We start from the raw sequence: 27,803 nt of genomic DNA on the forward strand, positions 1-27,803 counted from the left end.
GGCTTAAACCCTGGTGAAGCAAGGTAGCCAAGGCTGGAGAGCCGGGACGAGTGTTTGTGGGAAAGCATCAAGCTTTGCTTTGCAGGAAGGGGGGTGGGAGGCAGGGGACGTGGCTTCCCTGGAGCGGGAATGTTTGGCATTTGCTGCACCCCGGCTACTCTTCCTCCTTCTCCATGGGGGGTTCTTGGTGGGAGGGCAATGCCTGAGCAGAAGGGAGTTGCTCCACCTCTTTCTGCCGCAGCAGAAGCCAAGCTTGTCCCAGGGGATGCATGTCATCCCTCACAATGAATTGCTTAAACCCCAGCGTGTTGTTGGTCTTGCCTTAGCAGGCTCGTTTGCTGTGCTTGCAGCATTTAGATACCACGCTCAGCGATGTGGTCAGTGTCTGGGGTTACGTGGGGATGCCATGGGTCTTCCCAGCTTCTCTGGTTCCTCCCTCAGCATGCGGGAGACCAAAGGAGTTCCTGTTCTTTGAAGTTTATCTATGGTAAGTGGCTTAGTGATGGGTTCAACCTACTTATCGTCCTGGCTCTGCCACGGGGGGAACAGTTTTGGCTGGCTCTGTCCACTTGACACTGCTGAAGGGCTTCCCATGTGCCGTGCTCTCCTCTGACCGCTGACCCCAGGAATGGTGAGTTGGCAGGTTGCGTGTTGCTGCCGCTCTTCCCCTGCGGTGTCCCAAGTGGGCCAGATTGGAAAGCCTTCATCCTCAGCAAGCGGTACAGCACAAAGATGTGTGCCTCTGCCGTCTGAGGGGATGTGATGGATGATGCCTTTGCTCCAGCTGGGTATGAGCAGAGGAGCTGAGACGGTGTGTGTGCGCTCTGCCGTCTCCTTTCTTGGCTGCTGCAGCGAGTCCTGTGCCCAGACAGGGAGGAGGGGCCCTGGAGCCCAGGGCTGTGGCGCGGTGAACGGATGATAATTTCCCTGCGTGTCTGGAGTGTGGGCAGGATGTGGGGTGACACAGAGGATGTGACTCGCCCTCCAATTCCCCTCAAAGAGCAGGAATGTCATGGCTGGGGTTAAAGGAGACACTTCTCCCATCCTGTCCCTCTCTGCTCTCTAGTTGGAGTGACCAGCTGGCATGGCCTCACGGTCAGCCTGCACTGAGCAGCAGCATCCAGAAGCCATTCCCCTTCTGCTCATGTGCCACTGGCCTAGAAATGCTGGCATTTTAAGCGTTAAACAGTTTTTCTCATTTCTCTTTTGCTGAAGTGCAATGTTTTTCATCTGTGTTGTAAAATAAATCCCCCAAAGTCCTTAAGCTTTCTGACATAGAAAGAGAAAGGCAGAGGGGATCCTGTGCTCATGTCCTGCATGGCTGTGCTCTCCTCCCTACAGCCTGGCCTGGTCTCCACTTACTGTTCCCCATCTTGCCCTGGCTACAGCCCGTCACTTCTTTGTGGCCTGGGACATCTGCCGTGGAGGTGGGGAGAGGAGACACTTCCCCCAGGGACACATGCAGACCAGCGGGGAGTCTCGGGATCAAGTCCATGAAGGAGTACAAGGGCTACCTGAATTGCCACCATGCATGCATCTGAGCTGCTTTCTGGCCCCAAACTGAGGTGGGGAGCAAGCAGCTCTGCCAGGTCTCCCTTGCTCTGGTAGCTTTGCCCTGGCTGCTGCACGGGTGTGCTGACTGCTTGATGCAACTGGGAAGTGTCTGGCTACTCCACAAAGCCATCAACTAGTTTGCAGAGTGCGGCCCTTTGCCAGCCATGTGACGCTCAGCTGTACACGCTGTCCTCCAGGTGTCTGATGGCTCCTTAGTGCTGGTGTAAACTCATGTGTGTAAGCATTTGCAGACAGAGTACATGGGTGAGGAGAAGAGCTGAAGGGACTTGTCCACGAATGCATCTTTGCAGTGTGGAGCCTGCCTCCTGGAGCAGGTACAGGACTGGTCTGGTTTTTGGTTGCACGTGTGATTCTCATCAGCTTTGAGCTCTCGGTTGAAGATGCCTGGCTGCATCATTCAGAGATCAGTGTCCCCAGGGAGCCTGGCTTGTGCTGGGTGGGGAGGGCTTGTACATGGCATCCCGGACTGGATTTCTCAACAGCTTGGTTTGCCCTCCCCACGCTCCCTGCAGTTGGGAGAAGGTGGAGTTCCTGTGAGAGAGGAGCGTGGCTGGATGTCCTGGAGAATCCTTCCCAGAGACTCCTGTCTGAGATGAGGGAAGTGATTCAGCTGACTTGGATGACGCTGACCATGAGTGATGTGCTGTCTTTCCAGATAACAGTGAGCTGAGTGCCCGTGTGTTAACAACCCTTGGCTTAGGAAAATGCCATCTTGGAAAGAAACAGTAGATAGAGTGTCGTCTTCTTCAGCAGTGGGGCTGCATCCTCTTCTCCCCTGAAGACCACGTGCTTTGCTGACTTTCCCTGGCAACCTCCTCTTAGTTTACCAAAAATATTGTACCTCTTGGAAAAGAGGATCTGGAGAGATTGGGAAGAGGCAGTGAATGCTGACTATTGCATCCATGCTGTGTCTGTAATGCTTTCTGAGTCAATACCAAACAGAGCAACCCCTCTCTAAGTAGTCTATGTAGTTCAGCTAAAGAGAAGTACCCACTGTCCTTGAAGGTATCCATGGGGCTGGCGTAGCACGGATGTTCCTACGTGCAGAATCTTCCATCCCAGCTGCATCTCCCCAAAACCGTTCAGAGCGATGAAGAGGCAGATGTAGAGCGAAAGGGCCCAGCTGCCCTGTTCTGGAGCAGGAGAAAGCTCTTGTGCCGAAGGTGACATGAAGAAGTGTCTGGTGGAAGAGGGGGAGTCGTGTTAGGTCCCTCCTTAGGGCATTTGTCTGGAGCCAGGCTGCATGAGCTGTGACCTTGTCAGATCCTATCAGCAGCACAAGGGTGGGCTGGCGCAGGCGCTGGATGGGAGCCCCCACGTGAAGGGAAGCCAGGTCTCCCTGGGCCAGCCTGCAGCTGCCCCATCGTTGCCTCCAAAACCACCTTGTACCACTCTGGTTTCACTCCTTGCCTCACTTTCTTTTAACATAATAATCACAAATGTCTCACAATTTCTGATTTCCCATTTTGCTTTGAGGAGAATGTGCGAGCTATTTAAATGTGATCATTAAGACTGAAACTTCTGCGAGTCTGGGTTTCCTGGTTATCCTCCAGTTACCCTGAGCTCTGCAGTTCTGTCTCCTCATTTCCATCTGAGATTGCACACAGTTCGGCAGTGCTGTAGAGCGAGTCCCAGGAAAAACACCTACGGAGGGCCTGTCTGCCACGCGCTGGTTGGCACAGCTCCTGGGGACTCTCAGGTCCTGTCATTGTAAATGCAATAATTATCATAACAGCTGAACCAGTGGTGGGGCCTCTTGTAGATACAGTGATCAGTGTATTTGATGAGAAGGTGGAAAATTGGGTTAGGACCAGGGCTGTGTATTAGTCCTGTTTATTCCTGCTACCTGCATCCTGAGCCAATGATGAAGATTTGGCTGAATCACACTTTCTGGAAAGGCTTCTTATTTCTGGAGGATCCCCTGCTTTTTGCAGTTTCTTCAAGTGGTTACACAACCTTGTTTTAAAATAAATCCTGCTTCGTTTCTAAAGTGTCTGGCAGCTCCATCCATTTTTGGGTCCTACTTCTGCTTCATGAGTGTTGTTTTGTCCCAAATAACTTCTCTGTCTGCAAGAAATTATTCTCCAGCACCAGGTTGCCGACAAAGGTGAGGCAGCAGGTAGCAGAGCAGTGGTCTCACTACTGCTGGCAGCAGTGTCCTCTCAGCGGGGTTTAGTTAGTAGAGTATGGAGGGACCAAGGTGAGGTTTGCAGGCCATGCTGGGCCACATGCTGCTGTGCTATCAGCGTCTGGGCTAGATAGGGCAGCTCTAGCTCTGGCAAATCTACATAATGGCATTAACATTTTCACAAGTACTTTTGCATTACAAGGGATCTTTCTGAATAACAAAAATGACTGAGTTTTTTTAGATTTTCTCTGGAAGGCTTCTTTCTGACACCTCAAAGCATAAGTAAGCAGTAAACTTCCTTGCTCCTGTTTATACGTCCCAGACATGCATCAGCTCTCGTTGCAACCAAATGTCCTGGGAGTTTCTGTTCAGCAATTTGCAGTCCTCTTTGGGTCTCTGACTTTCCAGAAGACATTCCTCCGTTTGAAGTACTCCTTGCATTCCTCCTCCCCTGAAGCTGACCTTTCAGTTTGGCTGTATTTTAATCCTGTTTTGTTCAAACAAGCGGACTGTGGAATCCACACTGCTCTGATGGTCTCATCCTTGTGGGTACTTACTGATCTACCAGATGTTGGCATCTGCTAGTACTGTCAGCACTACTTTTGATTTTAGGTCCCTGATGCAAATACAAAATAGTACTGACCCTGTCTCTGCAGGGATTTGTGAGGAACTCCCTCAATTAGTCATGATGTTCCCCATTCATAACAACTGTTTTGAGATCCCTTTGCTGCTGTTTGCTCCTCAAGGGCGAACTTTCATCAGAGTACTGCATTCTACATGAGCAATGCCATGAGAGTCTATTACTGTCCTGTTTATCTGCTATGCTTGGTTGGTAATCAAAGAACAAAGAAGGCTTTTTGACTAGACTTCTTTCCACATGTTGGCTGGCACTGGACGATAATTAAAGCTAGAGGATCTTTAAGCTGGAAAAGCTGAGGGCAAAACCTCTGTATTTTCCCTGGGGTTGTCAGACTAGGCAACCCATGGTTACTTGGGATAATTCCACTATCGCCTTCATTTAGGCTCTGACCCTTCCAGTCTCTTGGAATTTCCTCAGCATTACGAGGCTTATAAAAAATAAGTATCAGCTGGTGAGAAACTTTATTAAACAGATCTCTGGGAACTTCTGGACCTGTTGATTTTTAAAATGTTTTATGTCCTTTCCATTTACTAATGGGAAAGCAGTGTGATGCAAGAGGGGTACTTTCCAGGGATGTTTATTAAAAACGTATGCATGTCTCCATCATCATTCACAATGCTATCATCCCCATCTAGTAGCTGGATGCTGCTACTAGCACGTGGCTTTGTCCCCAGTGATTTTACAAGAGAAAATAGTGAAACATGGACTCTACTGTCTTTACTGTCTCCCAACTTCTTACGTGGGCTGTTTCCCCCATTTTTCTCCACTTTCACTCTTATTTCAGACTGGCTGACAATGCATCCCAGCTCAGAGGCACTCCATTTGCTTGCTGTGTGGTGTTTGAGGGAAAGACACCAAGGACGATCAAACACTAGGAAAATGTCTCACGTGAGAGTTTGAAAAACCTGAGAATACTTTATTAGTGAAATGACAAATAGGGGGAGACATGGCAAAAGAGCAGAAAATAATGGATGAGACAGAGAAGGTGGGTTGGATTCCTCTGTTCCTCCACCTCTGACTGCAAGAAACAGGGTTTTTTCTGCTTCACAGGGATGAGACTGATTGATTAAAAAGTGTACTTTTCCATATAATGTGTGAGTAGATGGTAGAACTCCACATGGCAGGGAATTATTGAAGTCAAGGATGTCGCAAGATGCAAAAAGGCACTGGAAATACTCCCAAATTACGCATAATAAACATTGCAGAAGAAATACTGTTTCAGGGCTCTCATCTGAGGTTTTTACAAAACGTGTTGCAGAGCGGCTGCTTGGAGGCAGGATGCTGGAGCTGGCTTCTCTATGATAAACTGCTGTATCCTCGTGGCTTCCTGAGGCCCTGAACTCTCCTCTGTGGACCTTGAATGCCACTCAGCCGTCCATCAGCCCAGCTTCAGCCTTGAAGCCCTTGGCCGAATCTGAGAGAGGGAGGGAGCTGCAAGGAAGCTGCCTCACTGTGTATTTGGTGGCAAGGAGGAGAGGAGACCCAAGCAATGTCTGTGTTGAGGGAAGGGCAGGGGCAACTCTTCACTTGCTCGGTTTGCAGCAGCTGGCTGATCACTGAAAGCTTTGCAGGGCCCAGGCCAGGCTGGGTTTTTGTGTGTGCAACCTCAGGGCTTCTACAGAGAAGATGTAGGAAAGCTGACATTGCTGAGATGTGTCGGGGATGTTCAGAGACAGGGAATACACATCTGTAGCTATCCAGGCTCTGTGAGTAATGTATGCTATGGAATGACTTGTTTTAATTGAAATTTTAGGTGGCGAAGAGCTCATAGAGAAGGCATGGAAGTGGTGCTGGGCAGCTCCACTGACTTTTATGGCCTGAACTTTTGTACGTCTTTTCGAGGCTGGTGAGAAGTTCCCTGGCGGTTGCAAACTCTGTAGGACTATTGCTTCACCTGAGGAGGGCAGTGACTCCGTTGCCCATGGTGGAATTGCAGGGGGCAGTCCATCTCAAGCTGAGCCTGGAGAGAGCTTGCAGTGAAGTCTGGAAGGATGCACGCCTGCCTCCTCCTCCTCTCTGTGCACCTTGTGCTCATGGCAAAGGGCAGCGTTGAAGCATGGGAGAACACCTGGGGGTTTGCTCCCTCCAGTCTATGGTGAGGAGGTGGTGTGGTTGCTGTAGTGGCTAGTTGCTCCTTTGAGAGCAGCAAGAATTACTTTCAAGGACCAGGCATTTCCTGGGGGATATCTGAAGTTGGGAGATGTGCAGGAGAGTGGGGAGAAGAGAAATTGTGCCGCAGCCAAACTGCGGGAGGAGAGAGGAACAGAACAGATGGGAGGGGGAGGCGAAAGAGGGGTAGGAAGCCGTGCACATACATCAGTGACCAGAAGTGACAAACTGCTCTTAGATTAGATGATTTAAAATGCACAAACCTTTTCCTGATACTGCTATTCTGCAGAGCTGCTGGCAGACTGAGGACTTTGCTCTTTAATTAGTAAGGAATGGGGCTGCTAATTGGCAGAACTAGTCTGAGTCATGGGCTCAGCCTGGGCTGCAGCTCCAGAGCAGCAGGACCCATGGCTGCAGCTTTGTGCTCAGCTCCATGAGCTGTGCTGGCTTGTAGAGGCTGCCTAGGCTCAGTGGGCCACTGCGTAGGGATTTTCTCTGCAGCGTGTCATCCTTATGGCTTACAAGGAGTAGACTTTTGTTTCTGTTATCCCTGCTGCTGCTGCTGCAGGTATTGTCCCTCTTCCCAGCTGCTCTGTGCTGGCTGCTGCCAGCTCAGCTGTTCTTGCTTCTGTCTCTCTTACCTGTGGCTTCCTGGGTTGCCCCCTCCCTTCCAGCAGCTGGTCCAGGTTTTGCTGATCAGATATAATCCAGGGGCTGGCTGCACAATTTCATTTCACCCTGACATCAGAAAAACAGCAAGGTTGCATTCCTTCCCATATGGGTCTAGGGTGTCAGGGACTCCCCCTCCCCACCAATCTTGTATCCATTAGCTAAGTCTCTTTCTATCTGTCCTATCACTTATTCATGATCATCTAGATCAATCTGTTGAAAAGTGCATTTATTGAAACCTGATCCTGGCTTTGTGTGAATTGCAAGGGCCTTTCTAGCCCAATCTCTGCTGTGCCGTTTGCAACCACAAAGCCCACTGAGGCTGGGAAGAGAGCTGGCTTAGCGCAATGCTGCTTCCAAGCCTAGGAGCATACGGATCCATCACCAGGGAAAACATGAGGCTTGGATGCCTAATACCTATTGAACAGCCTCAGTGTGCCAGGAGAACAAAGGTATGTATATACGCAGTACTTATAACTGAAAAACTTATAGCACCCACAGAGATTTTTGACTTGGACTTACAGTGCAGAGGGGTCCATTTTTGAGACATCCCTGCCCCTTGCAGAGTGGCTGCAGCAGTGATCGGGGACAATTACCCAAACCAAGGCACTGCAAGAGCCTCTTGAAGTATTGTGTTTGCAGGTTGATCTGGAGCCTGAGAACTATGTTCACTCACAAAGAAAACATCACAAAAACCTCCCATAATGGGAACAGTGGACAATTGTGTGCACGTTTCATGCACTGGAAGGTGTCTTCCAACCAAAAGTACTTTTCCTCTCTGAATAACTCCTGGAAAATTGATGCACCCATCATGGTTGTAGCCCCTGCCAAGCATATTACTCTTGGGAGTTGTGCAGGTTTATGCATAAGGAGGAATGGGGCATGTGAGTGCTGTCAGAGAGAGGCAGAATTGCTAACTGTCTCCTCAAATCCTGTACAGCTGGGGCAGCTCATTCTTGCTTGCAGCTGGGAAGAAGCCATTTCCAGAAAAGAGGTGGTCCTGGGGAAACATGAAGATTCCAGGGTAGTCCAGACTATACAAATAAGAGGAGAGCAGGATATGATGACTTGTTTCTGAAGCATGGTACAGTTGCAGAGCAGTGGCTTGCTCATGTCAATCCCTGAATGTGTCTCCTGCTGGGCTGGGAGGCTGTGGAGAGGCAAAGGCACCTGCAGGTACAGAGTTCTGTGTCTTGTCCTCTGGAGTTTACTTTGCCTTCAGTAGCTGGATGGCTGATGAGGATGGGGCACCTGCTGATAGCTACACACTCTGCTTTAGTGCATGGGTGCTTTGCTTCTGCAGTTGGGGTTGTGCCCTGCTTGTCTGTCTCTACGCTCTTTCCCTGGGGTACAGTGTACAAGACCTCCCTTATCCTTTCCCTGCCGACACAGCATGCTGCATCTGCTGAGATGCAGATACAGGCGTGTGAATGCAAAAGAGAACCCTGGTATCAGTCACTTCAAAAAAGGCACAGAAGGCCAAAGAAATCTGTGGCTTCGATTGATTTCTTGATATCATGGATACCAGGAAATGTTATTTGTTTCCAAGTCTAGGACCCCAAAGTGCCAGGCGTTATGTGAACAGCAAAAAATGACATCTTGGAGTTTACTGTCCACAGTGGAAGACAGCATGGTGTGAGAGTGAGGCAGTACTGATGAAACAGTACTCTCGGTATGCAAGCAACTTTATTTTCTAAATTATAACCCCGTGTTATGGGATCAGTTTTCAGGATTGTGCTTTGCTATGCACTTTGTGGCGGGGCCAGTTCATGGACAGATTGTCTCTGAGGCCATAGGAATGAGGATGCTGGTCTCTGAGAGTTTGTTTAACATCCGAGTGACCTATCCTTGATACAGGAACTCTGGTACATTACTATTTTATTCTTCTTTCAGTACCTGCTGTTGTTGCTCCACTTAAAAACAAAACAAACCCCCTAATAACCTCCTAGTTAAAAGAAGAATTGGGAGGGGATGAGCTATTCTCATTATATAAGGGGCTCAAGTTAACTCTATCACCAGTATTCAGCCAGCTGTATTTGATGGAAAGCAGTTACACAAAATCATCGCTCTGCTGTTCCTGAGCGGTCTTTTAAGGTGTTCTCTTCAAATCAGTGATTGCTTGTTGCTTTGTTTTGTTAAACTGTTTTGTCTCTGGATGTGGGTGAGACCTTCTATATCCCAGTTCGAAAATTGAAGGGTTCTTACTCTTGTGCTTGGAGAGCAGGGGTTTTCCCATCGTCTGTGATGCCTGCAGGAGCTGGGACCCACCAGAGCTGGCAGGTCACTGCTCTGCAGTGCTGGGCTGTGCTCTGCTGTGCTGCCCTTGCTTCTCCCATGGAAGTTCAGCCTTGCTGCCTGGCAGTTCTTGGAAGTTTTCTGCTCAATTTAATCCTTTCAAGTGATCAATGAAATGTGTGGCATTGGGGGAGAGGGGAGTGATGTGAGGGCAGTCTCTTTGGTGTCACCATCTGTTTCTGTATTTAGTCAAGGCTCCTCAGGGAATTTCATGTTTAGAAAAAAGGGCTGATGGAAGGAGATGCACGAAAACAAACTTGGCCTCTCAGGAAATGGGGGCTACGCTGGGCAGAAGTTAGAATAATTATTTGCTCTGTGGTTCCTATTCTGGCTGTCTTAGCAGGATGTTCCTTTTGGGAACAACAAAAATGGGTGCAGTTATTCTACTGGGCAGAAGCAATTGCTGTTGTAAAACCAGCTACAACTTCAAAGTAAACTAAAGTAAGTAGTTCTGAGCAGCTGAAATGCCACAGTGCCTGGGAGTTTCATTGTGCCTACTACTCCTTAGCAACACGCAGAAGGATCGCCGTGAGTCTCTGGGAAATGGCGCAATATTGTACAAAAGAACTAGGTCTCCTTTTGGGGGTATTTGTTAATACTTTTGCACATGGACTTCTGCTGGGAAAGGGGTCTGTGTCTGGACGTTCTGATAATTTCTAGGTGTTGAGATACCAGAGGGATCTCATTGTCCATCTCCCCTCTTTTTCCCTCTAAATGGTACCTAATCAATAACTGTTCATGCCTGTGGAGTCTCTTGTGTGTCAGGTTATCAATGCCTCTATCTCCAAACTGATTTCCAAGCTCAGGGAGTGGAAAGTGTGTGTGACCCGGACCCCCTGGTCTGCAGGGACAGACCACGCAGGGTTCTGTGAGCATGACACACTCCAGATGCTGGTGTGTGTGCTTGTGTGCGTGCCCTGGCATCAGGGTGCAGTGTGTGTGGGAGGGTGCACGCCTGGCTCCTGATTAAACTGCACTTGCCTGCAGGCTCTCATCTATGTGCTCCTGGGTTACTGGTGTCTGAAGGCATTAAAATGCACTGTTGGGAATGAGTGTTAACAATAGGTATATTAGAAAAGGTTTTCTTTCATCCTACTGTTGAGAACTGCAGACACAACTTTGCTGGTTTGTGACTCTTTGCTCTTGATACCATGATGGTAGTAGGAGCCTTTGGTGAAAATAGCATAAAGATCTTTTGCTAACACATGTTGCTGTTCATATATTTGTCCGGAATTGTCAGAATGTGATTTGGGAAATGGATGAATTCTCAACAGCAATGTCTTGCCCAATATCACACTTTGTCTTGATCATCAGGAGTTTCAGAAAGTGTAAGAGGATGTCATGAGGAGCTGTAATATAGTTCCTCAAAATCTGTATTCAATGCATTGCTTACCAGCTCTCTGGGATCTTGAAACTCAAATCTGCAACATAAGAAAACATTTCTTTCTATTGCTATTGTTCACTGGCCATGAGGGTGATTTTCATGCACCATCCTTGGGTTTAGGTACTGATCAGATGCACTGGTGCTTTTCATTTGCTTGGTGAGGGGAAATTAATCTGCCTGCTGTGGAAACTCCAGAGCAGAACGTAGCAGCAAAAGTAGAATTATGTAGGCTTTTTAAAACGGCATTAAAACCGGTTCCTTTACTGGGACGACTGGAGGTAGGCCAATAGACTTTGTCTACAGTAAGGAAAATCCAGGGTACTAAAGTGTTTAAAATAACTAAAGTAGTTTAAAAAAACCCACCTAAACTAAAATAAATCATTAAAAATAGAATTAGTGTTCCACCTTCTGGATAATGTAATATAGAAATACTATTGCATCTCTTCAAACGTAATAAGCCTATAAGCAAAGAGCTAATGGTGCTGACGGGTTTAAGAGGATAGGAAGGGCTTTTATAATCAATAACTTAGGGGGAGAAAACAAATTAGGGAGAAAGTAGGTCTATGAATCGATGAAAAGCAGGATGGCCTTAACGTTACTCAACAGTTCAGCACTTTGGCTTTTTCTCAGTACTTATCTAAGCAGAGTTTATGTGATTTCTATGGAAAGACATGGAACAGATTAGTTTGCAATAACTGAAATGCAGTGTGACGTTATGCCTAATTCTGCATAATTGCAGGTCATGCTCTCCCTGATTTGCCTTCATGCTCCTGCTCTTTCCCTTGTACCGGGTCCTACAGTCAGGCAGGACAAAAAGGGCCAATCCAGCAAACTGATTTCCCCTGCACTTTTTTGGTAGGTGAGCTATGAGCTCTGCTTGCCCTGCAGGTCCCTGCATATGTGTTACCAGAAGTCTGCCTTTGTGCTTAGGGTTGTCTTGAGAGACACTGAGCAATTTAAGATCTTGTAGTGTGTGTGAAACTGTGTGTGAAACATCAGGGCCGTCATATATACATCAGTGTATATATACATCAGAGAAACACTCAAGTCATGTCATTTACCCAAGGAAACTCTTGCAAGAGAGCCAGACAAAGCTCTGTGAAGTCTACTTCACTATTGCTGATGATTTCTAGAAGGATTTTGACCTACAGTGATGTGTGGGTGTATGAAATGGTAAACATGCTTTATTTACATTTTCTATTATTATTATAGCATGACTTTTAATGACCGGCTATTTTAAGTTTGAAAATATTTAGACAGTCGAGCCCATTATTCTGCATGTTTGTATTTTTCCGTGACTCTCTTTGTAAAAATTGATGTTTCCTTACATTGGTTTCCGCATGAAGCTGATTAAAACTGCTTTTTCTTCCTTTCATGTTATGTTAAAAAAAATCAAAACGAGTTTCTCTGAAAATGTAAGTAGGACTCACTTAAAAATTTTAAGCAGCTGTAGCTCTGAAGTAGCCTCTGAATACCACAGCTTCCCCCAGCTTTCCTTGGGTGTTTGCACCCCGTGTGCAGATCTCGCAGGCTTCAGTTCTTTCTAATGGGAGGTCTTCTGGTTTTTGCAGGGTGCCAGGGTATGGCTGCGGGAGCAGGACCAGCTGCAGCCATGCACTGTTGGCTCATGTGCCGATGGAAACGTGCTCTTCACCTCAGATTATGGCACGGTAAGTGAAGTTTGCATGAGGCTGCAGCGTATGACAAGTTGCAAGATGGACTTCTTGGTCTTGCGTGACCTTCATGCTAAAAGGAAATGTATCAATTGAAATGCTGCAATTCTGTCTGAAAAGTGAGCCAGCTCTGTTACAAACCATGCCAAAAGTCTAACAAACGTTGAAAAGAGAACATTGTTCTCGTTCTTCTGTTCATTTGTCTGCCCACCTCACTTTGTATTTTCTTGTGCCGTCTTTGAAGAAGTTGCATTAACAGACTAGCGAAACCATTATATTGGCAAAATGCTCCTAGGAAGGAGGCAGCTCAACCAACTAAGGAGCACTTTTTGCCAGGATGTGCTTCTTGCAAGCCATGCTGCTGTAAGGGCTGTTGTGCTCACCACCGCCTGCTTCAGCAGCTTTTGCCACCAGCCCTTTGGGTCAGGGGCATGTGGAAGTGAGCTCCCTGTGTCAGTCAGCAGTGTAAGTGCAGCAGCTATGCATAGGACGGTTCAACAAGGCAGATGAGCTCCTCTGAGAGCAGAGCTCTCTGCCAGCAATAGGGAACAAGCCTCTTTCCTGCCCTATTTCCAGCCCTGTGCTTGTTGTGGTTCCCTGACATTCCTGCTGCAGTGCTCATGGAGTAATACTGGTAGGAAGGGACCCCGGGGGATCATTCAAGGCCTGGGTGAGTCAGCTAGGCTCCCTAACCCTGGGAAAACTATTTGCTGCCTTCACTGAGGTTCCTAGTGAGTCAAACTGGTGCCTGGGCTTGGAGGAGGATGGGGACGTGGGCAGGACTGTGCCCTCCAGCAGTGAGCAATTAGATCTGCTCAGCTGTTTTGGTGAACCATGCTCCACAGGCAGCTTCTTTGTTACAGAAAATTGGACAGGTTTTTTACAGCCTCTTACCTGGCAAACAAAGGAGGGCACAGAGGGAAGGGGGATTTAGAACTCCAGCTTGTGGAGAGTCAGTGGTAGGACTGTCATATTTTTCAGTATTGCTTTGACAGGGCTAGATTTCAAATCATTCTTTTTTAAAGAGGCTGATTTGTTTCTCAGAGACAGAAACTCACCTAGCAGACACATAGGTTTTCCATCGGGTTACTCTAGTCTTTTAAATCTTTTCTTGAGGAGTTGCCTCATTTTGGGTAGTCACTAACTCATTTTAAGAGATCACAAGAGGCATTCATCACAGGTAATGCAGCAGCCTGTGGAGGGTGAACAAATGGCGAGTACTTCTGTGACTCTCCCAGACTTGCTCCTGTCTCTTCTGATATGCTGCTGTGGCTATGGAAAATCCTCCAAACCCACTTGGCACCTCTGAAAGGACACCAGAAATCCCACCACAGAGCTGGCTGAGTGGGTGCACCCACCGCCAGCCTGTGCCTGTGCTAGAAAATATACACAGGATAATGCTGGATGGAGGCACAGGTTTAAAAAGGCTGGATTTGTTTTTTTTTTCCTCCATGAAAGAAGAAACCACTAGGCTGAATGAGCACATGCTTAATGGCTTATGCAGAAAAAGCACATGGTGAACATTCAAGGGTTTGCTTTATTCAGTGCCTTCCGCAATAGCTGTACTATGTGCTTCCCTCATCTGCTGCCTTCATTGCTTGATAACTGTAGGAGGGACTGGCTGTCTTACACCAGGTGAAAACTCAGATGAAAACATCTTCATTTGACTTTGGGCTGGATGGTTCAGTTGATCCCTCTGATATTAGGATCCCTAAATCTAGTATCCTCATGTTTGCTGTGGCCCAGTATCCCTGCAGCTCTTGCAGCTCTGAGGTAAGAAGTCCAGTCTTACGCTTCAGGGCTTTTACCATTTGTTTTCACTTCCTTAAAAATACCTCAAGCAACAAATCCATCAGAAATGCAACTTCCTGGGAGGAAAGGAGGAGCCAACCCTTAGGAAACACAAGATTGGAAACCACAGTCCAGACAGACCAGCAGAATGCTTTATGGGTAAACATAAGTTAGATGCTAAGTGGGAGCTTTGCTTCTGTGCTCAGGGTCACACTAATGGATGGATTTGAGGTTGAGAAGGAATAATTTCTCCCCTGCTCAGTCTGACTTGGTTGGTAATCCTCATCTTGGCTTGTCTGCCAGCCAGGTTTTGCTTTATTCCTGACCATTGCACAGGCTTGGAGAAAGTCCTGCTCATTTTGTTCTGACCGTGGGCTAAACCTGAGCCAATCGGTTAATCACTGGGGAGAAAGAAATCATTGGCTGTGTTGTGAGGTACCTGTGTGGTATTTGATGGCTTGTTTGTAGTTAGACTGAAAGCTGATGTTCTTTCTTCCCAGATAATAAAGATCTGCTTATTAACACCTATAACTTTCTGTTTAAGTATTAACTTGCTGGAAAAGAGAAATTCCAGAGGCAGCTCTGCTGAGAGATAAGTTTGTCTGTGTTCTCACTTGCTTCAGGCAAAATCAGCCATCGTATTCAGCTCAGTAGTGCCAGCTGCTGAAGCCAGCCTGGCTCACCCTACCTGGAGCAGGATGGTGGTGAGGATGTTCCTCCAAACTGCTCTCCTGGCAGATTGCTGGAGGGGTCCAGAAGTGAGCAGTGGGGTAAAAAGAGCCTCTTGGGAAAGGGCCTGGCTGTCCTGGATCAGTGTAGCACCTTGTAAGCTCTGAGGGTGGAGGGTCATCGTGTCTGGGTCATGTTTGTATCTCAAACCTCAGAGCTCCTCAGGGAAAGGCCCTTTGACACAATCTTGGGGACAAAAAGAAACCACCACATGTCTATCTCCAGGACCCCGGATGATCCCTGCAGCCTGTTGGTAATACAGAGACCGGAAACTTGTGTCTACCCTGGAGCGCAGAGGGCAGATTAAAAGCCAGTTCTCTTCCAGTGCCAGGGAAGGACTGAAACCTTTCCCCCATGATGCTACAGGGGGATGCCTTCTAGGGGAACGGACCTCCCCTCCCAAATCTCAGTGGGGCTGGAGGCCCCAGCCTCTGCCTGAGAAAGGGTGAGCTGCTAGGAGGGCAGTGATGGGCAAGGGTATTTGATGAACCTCCCCAGTCTCAGGGACAGATAGGTGCCATCTTGGCCTCGGCTAGGGTGTCAATGTGGCATCAGTCTGCTTCTCCAGGGAGTGTATTTCACCTATGCAGTGTTTCTGCCCAGAGCCGATGCCCCTCTCATTCACCTTTGCTGCAGTCCTGCCAGAGCACCTGCTTAACTCTCTGAGGATCTTGGACCAGATCTTTTTTTAGGGAGGGATGACTGAATAACCCTACTCAGGAGGCTCAAGACAGGTTTAACAAGTGATGATCTAGTCTCTACTAATCATTTACTCTTGTATTTAGGCCCCCTGTTGCTCTTCAGGGTCCCATTTTCTCCTGTGTTGTCTACAAGAGCAAGTAAACAAGCTCTGACCCATCAGTTATTTTTCATGCATAGCAGCCTGTTGGCACAGGTGCTGCCAACCGCCTGGTATCTTTTGGGACACTTGTCCTCTCAGCTTTTTGCCTAGGCATTTTCTTGATGTTTCTCTCTTGACCCAAATAGCCAAAGTGCTGACAATGCAGTGGTAAATGAGTAAGTGCCAGGCAGATGTAAGGAAAGATCACGTCATACGATTTTGGACTTGTCCCCTTCCAAAATTTGTCCAAGTCAGCAGAGAAAAGAGAGCCAGAGTGGTTTGCTGCCTCATGGTTTGGAAGTGCTGTAGTGGTTTTGCTTCTGACAGAGTCCAGCTCGTGTTGTGCATTTGCAGCTTGCACTCTCCCCTGAATTTAATTGTCCCATTACTGCCTTCCTGCTCCCTCACTTCTCTTGTGAAGGTGCCTGAGGCCTCTGCTCTGAAGAAAAAAATAAAAACAATTGATGTGTTCTTTTTGGGCCATGCTTGCAGAGTGGGGCTCCTGCTGCTGGCAGTCATACCTCTCTGATAGCTGCAGAAGTGGTGCAGAGAAGACCAGGGAGGCTTGGAGAGAGCCTGTATGCTGGAGTGGACTGCTCATGAATATGAGCTATGTGTTTTTGAAAGCCCCTCGGCTGGTGAGAAAATCGGGCTGTGGGGCAGTCTTCCGGTGGAAGAGACTTAAGTCCTTGTCACATTAGGTGTGACTGGGCAGACCTGGGGCAAACACATCTGGGGAAATAAGCCTGCTTCTCCTCCCCAGCTCTTTCCAGGAACAGAGCTGTTGCTTCAATTGTGCACGCTTTTGCCGGCATCGTGGGGGGTCTTGTAAACGGATCCTGCGCCAGGTTATTCCTTTCCTATACTGTTGAGGGTGCAGGCTCCGAGCTGAGAAGGCGTGCTCGCTGGGCACCTGCAACGCGCTGCAGCAGTGAGCGCCCTGCAAGGGACTGGCAAGGGTGGCTCGCTGGACGGGGCAGGGTGACCTCTTTCTGTCTCCAGCCTGCAGCTGCCTGGCTGGCCTCTCCCCAGCCATTACGGCAGCCTGAGGACTCCAGGAAAGCAGGCAGGAGAAACCAGTTAGATCAATGCTATAGATCATGGACTCATTTTCTATGGGGTCAGTCAGCTTCTTGGTGGCACCTGGGAGGGCTGAGAAGCAGGGATGGAAATGAGGTAGAGACCAGAGTCCCAGAAGGGAAGTAAAATCCCAGGTTTCTTTGGAAGGGTTACTGCAGGCCAGTTTGCTTCGCCAGGCTGCCTGTATGAAGTCTCCCATCTTACTTACCATCTAGCACAGCTTGGGATGCTGGGTGGGAGATGGCACATGGCTGAATCCAAGAGTGGGAAGCAACTAAAATAACTTTTGTGAAATGCCAGCATCGTGCTTGAGGAGGAGGAAAGGAGGGCTGGGATGTGGCTACGGTGGAGGGGAACAGTCACATAATCTCAGCTGTGTTGAAAGGGGGTGAAGAAGACCCAATAGCTGAAGTGTGGGTTACTGAGGAGGAGGAAGCTCTAGCAGGAAGAAGGATGCAGCAATTGAGGCAAGAAGAGTGCAGCTGCATAGAGAGAGAAGCGGGCACTTCCCAGAGCAGTGCTAGAAGTTCATAGCTGTTACTGTTCGAACACTTTGAAAGCTGCATCATGTACGTATGTGCCAGCATGCACATAGGGTGTCACTACTTTGGCTTCTCATCTGCTTTTTCCTTTGCTCTTGACACGACAACCTCTCCTAGATGCTGTTTGGCTGCTCCTGTGGAGAGTGCAGGGCCAAACATGGAATGTGAATAAGCTTTGCCTTAACCTCCCCACAGTCGGAGATACAATCCCACCTGTGTTTTTGTGAAAGACTTTTCCTGGTTTCTTGGGAGTAGCTGCCACCATTATTCACAGTCATGAGTGCAGTGCATAATAGCTGTCTGGCCTGGTGTACCTGGAGGCTGGTTCCCTGCTCCTGCTAAGGGTGCTTCAGTAACAATCAAGTAACCTTGCATTGATCTGTCCCTGTCAGTAATGAAGGTGGGAGGGTGACGCTTTAGCCAAGGAAGGGACTGTGCTATATGGTTTCTGGCCAGAGAGCTCAAATAGGTAGGAACAGGAACAGAGGAACGACTATAAAGATAGGGAGCAGATCTGTGCCTTATTCCTTTCCTTTTCCAGTGCTGAAGTATAAAGCTCTGGAAAAGGACATGTTTCTGGTAGGAAATCAGACCATGTGACCAGGTGTCATGGGCTTATTTGTCCTTCTCCCCATTCTTCCAGGTGTTCCAGTACCCCAAGGCCTCCCTTTCCAGAGAAAAGGTCTTGCCGATGCACCAGACCAGCGTTGATGGGGTAGAAGACATGTCCATGCTGGGAGATCTGCATGAAGCTGCCATCCTGCTTAACCTGCACCAGCGCTACCAACAGGGTAACATCTATGTAAGTGCTCAAGCTGGGCCACATCCCTTCTGGATAACAATTTTTGTTTAGCTTCGGGGCTGCCACTTTGCATGTGAAGTACTGATTTTTAGTCTTGTTTCCTGATCATTGTTTCATGTGGATAAAAAGGGAGGTTTTTTTCTGCCTTGCCAGCTGCATCAGACCTGTGAGATCCTACCCCTACCAGAGGGGCCTCTTTGCATCTATAGAAGAACTTCCAAAACATGAACATTCACCTCTAGGCTTTGTGGTAATTGTGCAGCTCTGTATCCTCCATGACCATCTGTGTTTTACAAGCTGGCATTCACGTTCCCCAGATTCCCCATTATTACTGTTGAGAGGTTTATATGGCCAAGCAGACTGGAAGGTGCAGTGTATACCCGTGGTCGTTGAGAATCCCTCCTGATCTGGATAAAGCTACTGCTTGACAAAACTAGGAAAGCAAACCTGTTACCTAATTTTTCTGCTTTCGCAGAAAGCAGAATGCAGTTGTGCCTTTTTTGAGTTGCTCTGCTCTCCTTGCACAGATAAATACTTAAAGCACCTCCTGATTTCCCTTGGAGGGGGGCAAGCATCAGGAAAGGGACTTGTGAGGAAAAGCACACCTGGGACGAGGCATCCCTGGAGTGCTGGGATGGCAGCATGCTCTGCTGAGACTTGGAGACGACTAGGAGGATATATTACAAAGACTGCCTTACCTTGCTTTATTCTTACTTTGCTTGTCCATGCTATGTGCACTCAGGGTTTTTCAGATTATGACAGAAAAAATGTAAATCTCTGTGTTGCATAGCAACTGTTACCAAGGCAACCAAACCATATGCACCTGTATTCCAGGAAATGATCAATAAAGTGACCCTGTTTCTGAACCATCTCCTGCACTGGGATGCAGAGGAGACTGCAGATTCTCTTTTTTGTTGCTGTAGACCCCCTTGCCTGTTGTCTGTCAACATAGCCTTGTGACCCTGTGGCAGTACCCACATGCACACACTTTTTTGATGGCCCTTGTCCTTGCTGCTCTTCCTGACCTGTGTTTGACGCGTGCTATGTGTTTGTGCAGCTCTTTGCCCATTTGGGCATATTCCTCCTGTTTCCTCTTCCTCACACTTTGAAATGTGAGGCAGGATTCTCTCCCTTTTCAGTCTGTGCCTTGCACCAGAAATGTCACAACACCAGCACTGTGGCACTGTCACAGCAGCTGTATCTTCTTAAGCCTTTCCTCTACCTCTGATATGTCATTCCTTCTCCTCTTCAGCATTAGTTCTGTGGCTTCTCCATCCATGTGTAAAGGTGTTAAAAGTTTAAATATGATGTCATTTTTTGCCTGTGCATAGTGTATGAATGTCACCTGTGCACCTCAGATCTGAATTTTTGGGAGATTTATGGATGGGCCTGACTTCTGTAATATGCTGAGCACTGAGAAGAAACCCTCAGTGCAGGACTGTAAGCCCCTTTTTGAGTGGGACTGTATCTGGGTATGTGTTTGCACAATGTCTGACCTGAAGGACACTAAACTGGACAAGCACCGTTTTGCATTTCTGCAGTGCAGACATTAATATTGCAGTTACCGTATCACTAACTATTAGTTTTTGTCATAGCCCTGCTGTGTATAGTTTTCAGTTAAGCAGAAATTGAGAATGTCAGCTGTAGTGCCACCTAATGACTTGCAGTGATCTGTGAAGACCATGAATGTTACAGCAATTGAGTTCATTTAATATTGTGCTCATGGTATGCACAGAGGGAGCATGGTAGGCTAAGGTTGCAGACGAAGCTGTACTGAGAGGAGTTATGCCTATCAGTCAGGGCCAAAAATATTTGGAAGGAAATCAGAGAGATCAGGTGAGAAATACCATAATTTTCTGGAAAACAAATTCACCTGAAGGAATGGGTAACCAGGATTACTCGTAACTACTACTAAAAATAAAAATAATAAATAAATAATAATAAAAATAAGTAATGAGGGGATGGAAAACTGAGAACATGAAATGGACTACTGCTGTGAAAAAGGGCAGTGCAGTTCTGAGCTGTATGCCTGGAGGCATTCTACCATGAGCTCCTAAAGGGGTCAGGGAGTGTAGGTAGTGATACTGATGTGGTACCCATAATTAATGTGCCACAGGAGTACTGACAATCTCAACAGTACTTTTTGTTTTCCAAAGGAATACTATTCAAGCTCTACCAAACTGTTCAAGGAAATTATGTGAGCACAGCAACAGCCTGCAGCATTCACGAGTGTATCTTCCCCCTTCATTCCTGCAATTCCTGTATCCCTTAATAAAAGCAGACCCAACATAATGTGATGTATAAATGAGCCAGGGGCTGTACAGCCACATTTTGTGCTGTCCCTAGCTCTGCCATGCCTAACCACCCAAGTAGGATCTATTGTCTTGAGAAGCAGACATGCAACGTGTGGTTTGTCCCGCCCTACAGAGTTCTCTGGGGATGATCACTCCTTGCTAATAGAGTGGCTGGTTGATGCACAAATGCTACTTCTATGAAAAATTGTGGATGTAAATTGTCTGTAAGGGACTGCAGGTGATGAGGATACTGCAACTGGGAGATGGAAGAGTTTCCTAGAAACAGCTTTGAAAGAGAAGGCTGTACTGGAAGAAGTTCTAGAAAGGACTGTGGTGGGAGCTCTGTTCCTTGGGAGAGCTAAAACTAGAGTGGGAAATCCAAAATGAAACATCTGAGAGGAAGAAATGCTGTGAAGGTCTGGGAGAAGTGTTAGGATGGACATCTCTGTCTTGCAGTCTCTGGACAATGTCTGTTGCTCAACTGGTTGTACAGTGCTCCTTCCTGATCCATATTTTCTCTCTCAATGCTTTCCCATTTCCTCCCATCCATCTTGCCAAAGATCATCTGCTTGCTTATTGCTTTTATCACCAACGTATTATATTTCTGCCCACAAAGGTCCATGTCAGAGGGTCCTCAGGACTTGTGCCATGCTAGCCTGTTCATACCAATAATGCAATTAGGCCTAGGTGGTGGTTTTTTTCCCCTGATGATCTGTGACTGCTGCTTTAATAAATGAGCCTTAGATATTTTGGAGACTACAGCATCTTAGTCTGGCTTCTGGCTTCAGAGCTTGGCATTGCAGTATGGCCCCAGATTTCATTTGGCAGGGAGAAAGCATGCATCTTTCTTGTCACCAAGTGTTTTATTTACAGCTTCTCCAAGGGATGCACACAAATCCTTGTATGTGTATGTGGTGACTTGTAGTTCATGGTTTGGAAGTAACACTATATGTTGTCCCTGGCCACAAAGCTTGGCACCTACTGCAGCGATCTAAGTGTTTCCTCTGTCACCCCTGCTGAGAATGGGTATTCCTGGAGTAGAGCAGCCCAAGATGTCCCTGTGAAGGAGGCCACCACACCAGCAGCAGGACTGAAGCTGGATGTTGACCATATTACAAAGCCATTGTTAGGAGAGAGGTGGCACCATTGCTCTGAACTGCAGCTCTGAGAATAACTGGATTTGAGCTGGTTGGCTGAACAGAAGAAGTCATGCCCCAAAAAACAAAATGCATTTCCTTCTGACTTCACAAAAGAGTATGTTTGGAATTCAATATTAGGCTTTGGGTATTTTATTTTAAGCCTTACTAAGTCTTTTCTTGAACTGTGAGACTTTCAAAATAAATATTTTCAAAAGAAAATGTTTAGAAAATGTGGAAATAAAGTTTTGACTTGAAATCCTGAGCTTCATCTTCAGCTGTTAATTTTGTTTTGGCTTACCCAATGATATAAGCTGCTCCAAACAGCATTTTTCAGCAGAATTAAAACAATATGCTTTAGTGTGTGCATGTGTGTGCATGTGTGTGTGTCTATGTGTCCTGTTCAGAAGGTGCTTGAACCCTGCCAAGTCCCCTCCACTTAAGACTGTGTACAGGGTCATTGAAGGTATCTCCTGACACTCCTTCAGTGCTGGCTGTGCTTTTCAGCTTCAAGCACAGTGCATGGTAGCTGGGTATGAAGGTGGCTTCGTGTTTTTAATTTGTGTAAGCTTAATTTAGCAAGACAACAGACTAAGAACATTTTATTGTGAAGCAGCAAAATTCAAACTGCCCCATCCATATCCAGTCATGCAGCCCCTGCCCTGGGGTTTGACATTCTTTGCCAAATTGGGGAGTGCTCTGCTGAAGCCCAACTTCCTTATTTAGGCTTTCTCCCATCACCATGAGTTATTTCAGGGTCCGGGTTTGTCGTGATTTTTTTTTTTCAGGAGCTTTATTTCCTTGCTGTGTTTTGTTTTCTCCCCCTAGACAAACATTGGTTCCATCTTGGCATCAGTAAATCCCTACAAACCCATCCCTGGTCTGTACAGTGTGGATGCCATAGACCTGTACAGACAGCACTGCCTGGGTGAGCTGCCTCCCCATATCTTCGCCACCGCTAACGAGTGCTACTGCTGCTTGTGGAAGCGTCATGACAGCCAGTGTGTTCTGATAAGGTTAGAAATGGGAGAACCGGCTACTCCCTGACGGCATTACACGCCTCGCTCCTGCTGCTCCGTTTGCAATGACATCTGCCTAAATATCCACACCGTCCTACCCTACCCTTTGCCTGACCCCTGCTTGCCGCAGCGGAGATGCTACGTGTTTATTCTCGGAGATCATTTCTCTGCCACGGGTGGGATGGTCATTAGCTTGGTCTGTCCTGGATTTGTGAATGGAACGTATATTTTTTTCTTTAACAGTGGAGAAAGCGGAGCTGGAAAGACTGAGAGCACCAAGTTGCTGCTGAAATTTCTGTCAGCCATGAGCCAGACCTCCCTCGGGGCCCCTGCATCTGAGAAGAGCACCTGTGTGGAAGAAGCCATCCTGGAAAGCAGGTATGGTCACCCCCACGGGTGCCACGTGCCCTGTCCCGCAGAGGCCCGGCAGGCCCGTGGATGCCGGCGTGCTGGGACAGCCTGCCTTTGGCCAGGGCACTGCCTTCTGCACGGTGTCTGCATTTGGGCCGCTTGAGGTGGGCCGCGGATGGAGCCGAACCTGGGCAGCGAGGCTCATGCAGCTGAGCCATGTCGTGTCAGGGGAATGCAGAGGTTGTGGTCTCGCCAGGACGCCTCACGCTGGCTGCTCTCCCAGCTGCTTGTGGATTGATTTGGCTTCTGTCTCATAGCAGCACGGGGTGCGTGTGGCAGCTGGAGAACTAACACTCTAGCCAAGGCTGGGATTTCTCCTTCCTTCGGTAATTCATCCTCCATGCCCACCCGGCTGCACCCTTGAGCTCACCCGCACATCACTGCGCTGTCCCTCTTTCCAGCTCTCAGGCCCACGCCTCTCGTGGCAGTGGCTGTAGGGGACGTGGGTAACGTCCCTCCCTGCCGCAGGGACGGCTGTCCCAGGTTGTCCCTGTCTCCCACAGCTCTCAGTTGTGGCTCTGCTTGCGGTGAGTCTCCGTCACACTCTGACTCCCGGTCTCCTTTTAGCCCCTGCTCTCCCCCGGCCTCCATTTGTTTCAGGCCGCTGGTATGTCTTGCCCTCAGAGGTTCTGTGGGCCACCTTGCAGCTCTCTTGCTGTCCAGGCGGGTGATTTTAAGGAGAAACGTCCATGGGAGCTATAAGGGGCACAAGCGAAGAGGTTTGCCTGGGGGCTGCAAGCAGCGCCTGTGTGGGAGGAGGCCCTGAGCCGGCCAGAGCTGTTCTCGGCTGCAGCCGGCACTGGGGAATAACCACCACCCACCAAAACCTTGCAAAGGCATCAGGCAGGCAGGGAGGTGCATGGCGCCTGGGTGAAACACGTTTGGGAAGGAAACCAGCAGCTATGAGGGATGGAGACGTTCTCTGCGGGGGATCCTTTATGCCAAAGGAGGTCCTGACACCCCTGTGACCCATGCCAGGGCAGGGACGCCCCTGAGGGACCATGGCCCACCCCAGGACAGGGACACCCCAGGACCACGGCCCACGGGTGACTCGCGCTGGAACAGGGACACCAAGGAAAAAAAGGTGCCAGGAAAATTTGGAGAAGCAAAGTGCAGCTGAGGAAAACCTGTAAGAGGCAAAGAGCAGCAGAGAAAATGAGGAAGCAAAGAGCAACAGAAAGAAACAGTTCTGTGTGGGACCCCAGCCTCCTGCGCTGCCCACTGCCTTGCGGGGCGAATTGCGAGGGACTGGCTGTAACCTGAGGTAAAAATGGAAGCTGAGGATAAGAAAGGGGAGCAATAGGTGTTTGATGTCAGGTAAACCTTGGGAGGAGGGAGGATAGATGTTTACTTAAGTGTCCGTTTTCTTAACACCTGAATCCTCGATCAGAAGTTTCTCTTCATTAGCAATAAATTAAATTAAACAAAAACTTCCCAACACAAGACTGCCTGGAGGACCTTGCTGGGGGTCTTGCAGTTCAGTACTGTGAAGGGTGAGGCTGCAGGTTGGTCCCAGTTTGAGCCTGTGATAGTTGCAGAAACCTCCAGAGGAGTAAATCAGATGTCTGCAACAAGATCTAGCTGTGTAATAAGCTGGAATCCTTTGAACCATCTGTGTAAAAGAGACTGTCATGCAAATGGCATAGTTCTGAGAGTAGAGAGAAGGAATGTTTCCTGGAAGATGGTGGTGCAAAAAATTTACTAGTAACTGTGGTGAAAATAGCCTAAGCAGACATGCAGCGTCTAACGTGGCAGCTGCAAGAGCACTGTGGTTTTTAGTATCCGTATAAGCAGAGCAGTGTTGAGCAGAAAGGTTGCTGCCTTTGGGCCTCGTGTTCAAGAGACCGTTGTTGGATGATTTATCCTTTGCAGGTGTGCAGATTTTACCAGGGACGTTGGCAAGTTGGAAAAAGCTCTTAAGTGCAATACAGTCACGACTCAAGATCTTGCTTTAAGGCAAGCGGCTTAGAAGGCTCAAGCCCTCTTAGTGGTTAAGTGGTAACTTGACTGTGATCCAGAAAGCTTATGATGGTAGGTAGGTGATTCCTGAGTCTGCAAGATCCTACAGCTGTGAGGTGGAGTAAGAGCTCGTGACTTGTTTTGTGTACATCTCTAGTGCTACGTGAGCTATTGCGATATGAGAGCAAAAGAATTTGATTTGTCATCTTTTTCCTGAAAAAAGAGAAGCTGAAGGCCTGGCCCAGACCCAGAAGCTGCTGCTGCTCCTAACGAGTCTACCTCATATGTTTGCAGTTCAGCTTCACTTGCTCTGCCAGTGGCCCTCCTTGGGTTAGCTTATGGCAGATTTTCATCCTTGCACCCCAGCACATACGCAGGAACAATGCTTGATTCTTTCTCCATTTCAGACAGCATTATAAACAAAGTGTTACATCAGCTTTCTATCATTTGCTTGTGTGTTGTAACATTCATGCTTGGTGTATTTCTCAGAAATCAGGCTCTGAAAACTCCCTTGGCACTGTTGATTTGGTCTGTTTTCCTTCTTGAAAATGTCCATCAGTCCATTAAAAATTCTGTTAACTTTCCTCTCAGCTTTTTTTCTTTCTTGCTTCACTCGGAAGCTCTCTTCTCCATGTTGGGTGACACTGCTGACAGCATAGCCCCCTCTCCTGTTTTTCATCCCTCTAATCTTCGAATCGTCTTTTTTGTCTTCAGCTATGTGTCTGAATCCTGGAGCTGCGTATGTTGCAATATATAAATAAAGGTCTTACGAGGAGCAGCTGAGGGAACTGGGGTTGTTTAGCCTAGAGAACAGGAGGCTGAGGGGAGACCTTATCGCTCTACAACTACCTGAAAGAAGGCTGTAGCAAGGTGGGTGTTGGGCTCTTCTCCCAAGTAGTTAGCGATAGGATGAGAGGAAATGGGCTCAAGCTGTGCCAGGGGAGATTTAGATTGGATATTAGGAAAAATTTCTTCATGGAAAGGGTATTCAAGCATTGGAACAGGCTGCCCAGAGAGGTGGTGGAGTCACCATGCCTGGAAGCGTTCAAAAAATGGGTAGATGTGGCACTTTGGGACATGGTTTAGTAGGCATGGTGGTGTTGGGTTGATGGTTGGACTGATGATCTTAGAGATCCTTTCCAATCTTAATGATTCCTAGTTTTTACTTTCATTATAAATAATCCAGCCACCAAGCCAGGAAACACGAAATTGCTACTCTACCCTTAATTGGTTTAGTGGTGGACTTGGTAATGTTAGGTTAATGGTTCGACTGGATGATCTTAAAGGTCTTTTCCAACCTAAATGATTCTATGATTTCTAAAATCCAGGCTTCACTTTCTGCTGCCCTGTTGAAACTGGTTCCCATCGTTTTGAGTCCTGCAACACACCCTGCCTACATCCAGCTGAGCAGCCAGCATCACCTTCCTGATGCGCCGCTCCGCCTCGCAGAGTTCACTGCTGCATCAAACGCCATGTTGCGATGTGCCTGCTGGTGCGGGCAGTTTGCTTGGCCCAGGCGCCTGCCCTTGCTCCTGGCTCTACCGGCTCACCCACCCCTCTGCCTTGCAGTGGCCGCCAGCCTCAGACACCCACGTGCCTATTTCCTCCCTCATACCTGAAAGGCTTCCACACTCATGTGCGTGAGTCCATTGCCATACTAAACTATGAAGATACTTCCTTGTGCTTTGCTTGTGTAATTTAACATGATTTAGAGCCATAAAGATTGGCTGGCTGGTTACTGCACTCTCACTGCAACTGTGGTGGTCATATAACATAACCCTGTCCTCCCTTTTTCTGGTTGTCCTCATTAATTTTTGTTGATTCATGGTGTTGGTGTGTGCTTAGTAGGATATTCCTGTGCCATGTCCTTATTTACATACTTGTTTCAGAGGCATGGGTCTTGGAGTTCAAATTCTCCAGGGCAAGGAACTCGCATCCTGATCTGTGCACACAGATTTCTGTGACTTGGTTTTCTATGGTTGTAATGTATTACAACAGAGCAATTTCATTTCTCTGCTTCTGTTTCTTTAAAGTGATATTTTCAAGAGATAAATTAGGTAAATACTGCCTGAAGTTTCCTGAATGTTGTTGACCCTTTCCCACAACCACAGTTCTCACTTAGCTAACACTTGCAAGGCCTGACACTTTCAGCAAACTCCAGCGATGTCTCTAGCTGTGAGGACGAGATGTTATCCAAAGGGACCTGGACAAGCTAGAGAGGTGGGCCTCTGTGAACCGCATGAGGTTCAACAAGGCCAAATGCAAGGTCCTGCACCTGGGACGGGGCAACCCCCGTTATCTATACAGGCTGGGGGATGAAGAGATTGAGAGCAGCCCTGCAGAGAAGGACTTGGGGGTACTGGTGGATGAAAAGTGGGACATGAGCCGGCAATGTGCACTGGCAGCCCAGAAAGCCAACCGTATCCTGGGCTGCATCAAAAGAAGCGTGGCCAACAGGTCAAGGGAGGTGATTCTGCCCCTCTACTCTGCTCTGGTGAGACCTCACCTGGAGTACTGCGTCCAGCTCTGGGGCCCTCAGCACAAGAAGGACATGGACCTGCTGGAGTGGGTCCAGAAGAGGGCCACCAAAGTGATCCGAGGGCTGGAGCACCTCTCCTATGAGGCCAGGCTGAGAGAGTTGGGGTTGTTCAGCCTGGAGAAGAGAAGGCTGCGAGGAGACCTTATTGCAACCTTCCAGCACTTAGAGGGGGTCTACAGGAAGGATG

The 27,803-nt window shown here is 48.0% G+C and overlaps 1 protein-coding gene across 1 annotated transcript in view; it reads left to right on the plus strand.

Annotated features, from left to right (window-relative positions):
* The first annotated feature begins 5,289 nt into the window (after nucleotides 1-5,289).
* Nucleotides 5,290-27,803, plus strand: part of LOC104032025 (unconventional myosin-X) — an 87,172-nt gene continuing 64,658 nt past the window's right edge. The window contains exons 1-5 of the mRNA XM_075710411.1: nucleotides 5,290-5,328; nucleotides 12,354-12,470; nucleotides 18,100-18,258; nucleotides 22,517-22,704; nucleotides 22,951-23,085. Of these exons, the coding sequence (XP_075566526.1) occupies nucleotides 5,290-5,328; nucleotides 12,354-12,470; nucleotides 18,100-18,258; nucleotides 22,517-22,704; nucleotides 22,951-23,085 (638 nt within the window). The remainder of the gene's footprint in view (nucleotides 5,329-12,353; nucleotides 12,471-18,099; nucleotides 18,259-22,516; nucleotides 22,705-22,950; nucleotides 23,086-27,803) is intronic.

The sequence above is a fragment of the Pelecanus crispus genome, chromosome 5 (genome assembly GCF_030463565.1).
Source record: "Pelecanus crispus isolate bPelCri1 chromosome 5, bPelCri1.pri, whole genome shotgun sequence".
NCBI lineage: Eukaryota > Metazoa > Chordata > Aves > Pelecaniformes > Pelecanidae > Pelecanus > Pelecanus crispus.